General features: G+C 41.3%; 1 protein-coding gene across 1 annotated transcript in view; it reads right to left on the reverse strand.

The window, feature by feature from the left end:
- Positions 1 to 10: 10 nt before the first annotated feature.
- The window catches only part of LOC103393083 (signal-induced proliferation-associated 1-like protein 1), a 25,034-nt gene continuing 22,969 nt past the window's right edge, over positions 11 to 2,075 (reverse strand). Inside the window, exons 20-22 of the mRNA XM_025059506.1 lie at positions 1,442 to 1,562; positions 1,280 to 1,358; positions 11 to 496 (exon numbers count right to left, since the gene is read on the reverse strand). Of these exons, the coding sequence (XP_024915274.1) occupies positions 353 to 496; positions 1,280 to 1,358; positions 1,442 to 1,562 (344 nt within the window). The 3' untranslated portion in view covers positions 11 to 352. The remainder of the gene's footprint in view (positions 497 to 1,279; positions 1,359 to 1,441; positions 1,563 to 2,075) is intronic.

Here is a 2,075-nt window from a genome sequence, read left to right on the forward strand (position 1 = left end):
GGTGGTGGGGTGGTGGGGGCGGGGGGGGGGGGGGGGGGGGGGGGGTACATGCTGATCCACACTGACACAGTTGGACCGCTGCTCTCTGTGCCCGTACTACTGTGTACTTTCCTTGTACCAGTGAGTCGTCTTTGATGCTGATTAAACTGCCGCTGTACAAAGACTGGAAAAGATGGAATATTCTTCCCAGTCCACGTTGGCACTGGTTTGTTTCAAACGGCTCATTCTGTGAAATGTAATTTTAAAAAGTAAGAACGGAGGTGATTCAGTTCTGGACAAACCCGGGTTCTGATCAGTCTGGTCCTGGTTTGAACAGAGCAGTGGGCAGTGTGTGTGTGTGTGTGTGTGTGCATCAGTTCATGTCTATGGTGTTAAAGACCCACTCAGTGAACTTCTTCAGTTTGGCCGAGGCGCTGTACGACTCCTCCAGGAGGCGCTGGTTGTCCTCCCGCAGGCTCTGGATCTGGACCTGCAGGGACGCCTTGGCCTCTTTCTCCTGATGAAGACACACATCGATTATGAGACAGTACACTTTCACAGTACGAGGAGGGAGTATGAAGTACACGAGACACAGCTGTAAAACCAAGGTTTAAAATTTCATCTTCTATCCTGATACACCTCTCTCTCTCTTTATATATATATAAATATATATATACACATATATAAATATATATATACATATATAAATATAGATATATATATATAAATATATGTATACATATATATAAACATATATATACAAATACATATACACATATACTGTATATACACACATATATATACAGTGTGCGAACCAAACTGTTCTGTGTATCAGAGCAATTAAATAATCTTCCAGTAGGTGGGAGCAGATGGCTATGAAAAAAAAGCAAGAAAAGAGAGCCTCAAAATTTTTGAGTGTGTCTTTCTTCAATCCCTGTAGGAATATTAGTGGTGTGTTCATCTAAACTGGCCCAGAGGAATTAAATTGAAGTCATCGTATTTCATTTCGTATTCTTCCTGTGACTTTTTTGGTTCTGAAACACTGCTGTAAACATGGTAACCCAACATTACTGGGTTGAATTTTTATTTATTTACCCTTTAATCCTAATCCCTTTAGGATTGGAAGTCCTCGGAAATCCTTTTAGGATTCGGTAATTTCGCAACCTGGGTACATCTATCTATCCAAGAGGTTGACGGCAACCCCAGTAATTATTATTCCTGGTTACTCCATTCAGAGTGAACAGTTAACCTAATCCTGTGTACTACTGGAAACTCCATACAGGAAATCACAATCACACACCCTCTTAAGGTCATCCTGCAGGGTCTTGACCATTGACTCCAGCTGGCTGACCTTCCCCATCAGAGAGGCCGGGGTCTCCCTGTGAAATGGGACAAGGACGTGAACGATTAAACTTTAACGATAGAAAGTCAGTCACAGGAGGATTGAAGGAGTCTCTCTTACCCCGGTGAGGGTTGCTGTCTCACTGGGGCTGCCTGAGGCTCAGCCTGCTGTGGGGGGCCGGCTGCTGCACTCTCTGCCACGGTGGTCTCCTCTTGAGCTGCTAAGAAGACCAGTCGCTGCTCTGAATAGTTAAAAAAAAAAAAAAGTGTGTGTGTGATTATTTATAAACTATGGGACAGGAATAAATGCGTGTCAATGGTGCCCTCCTGTGGTGAGAGTAAATAATGATCTTCTTGGAATTGTGCCACAACCACTTAAATAACAGGAACTTGTAGTTAATTATTAGCAATTAATACTGTAGATAAAAATACGTTTATGTATATATACATACATATATAAACATATATACATATATACACATATACATAAATACACAGATATGTCTTTTTTGTTTGATTCTGTGCTTTTCTCTTGTTCCAGAAACTCAACTATTTTTCATGGTTCTCTCGTTTTACATGTACAGTATGTCTTCCAGGAAATGAACACAGAACATGCGTTGTTAAAAGCTTAGTCTGCAGAGGCTGCCCTCTGCTGTTCGTATTCGATAAATTAAACTGCAGTTAACATGGTTTACGTCAGGGGTTTTTGGACTTAAAACTTAGCTACTTAGCTACTATTCAAAGGACCAAACTGA

The sequence above is a fragment of the Cynoglossus semilaevis genome, chromosome 1 (genome assembly GCF_000523025.1).
Source record: "Cynoglossus semilaevis isolate Cse_v1.0 chromosome 1, Cse_v1.0, whole genome shotgun sequence".
In the NCBI taxonomy this organism is placed as follows: domain Eukaryota; kingdom Metazoa; phylum Chordata; class Actinopteri; order Pleuronectiformes; family Cynoglossidae; genus Cynoglossus; species Cynoglossus semilaevis.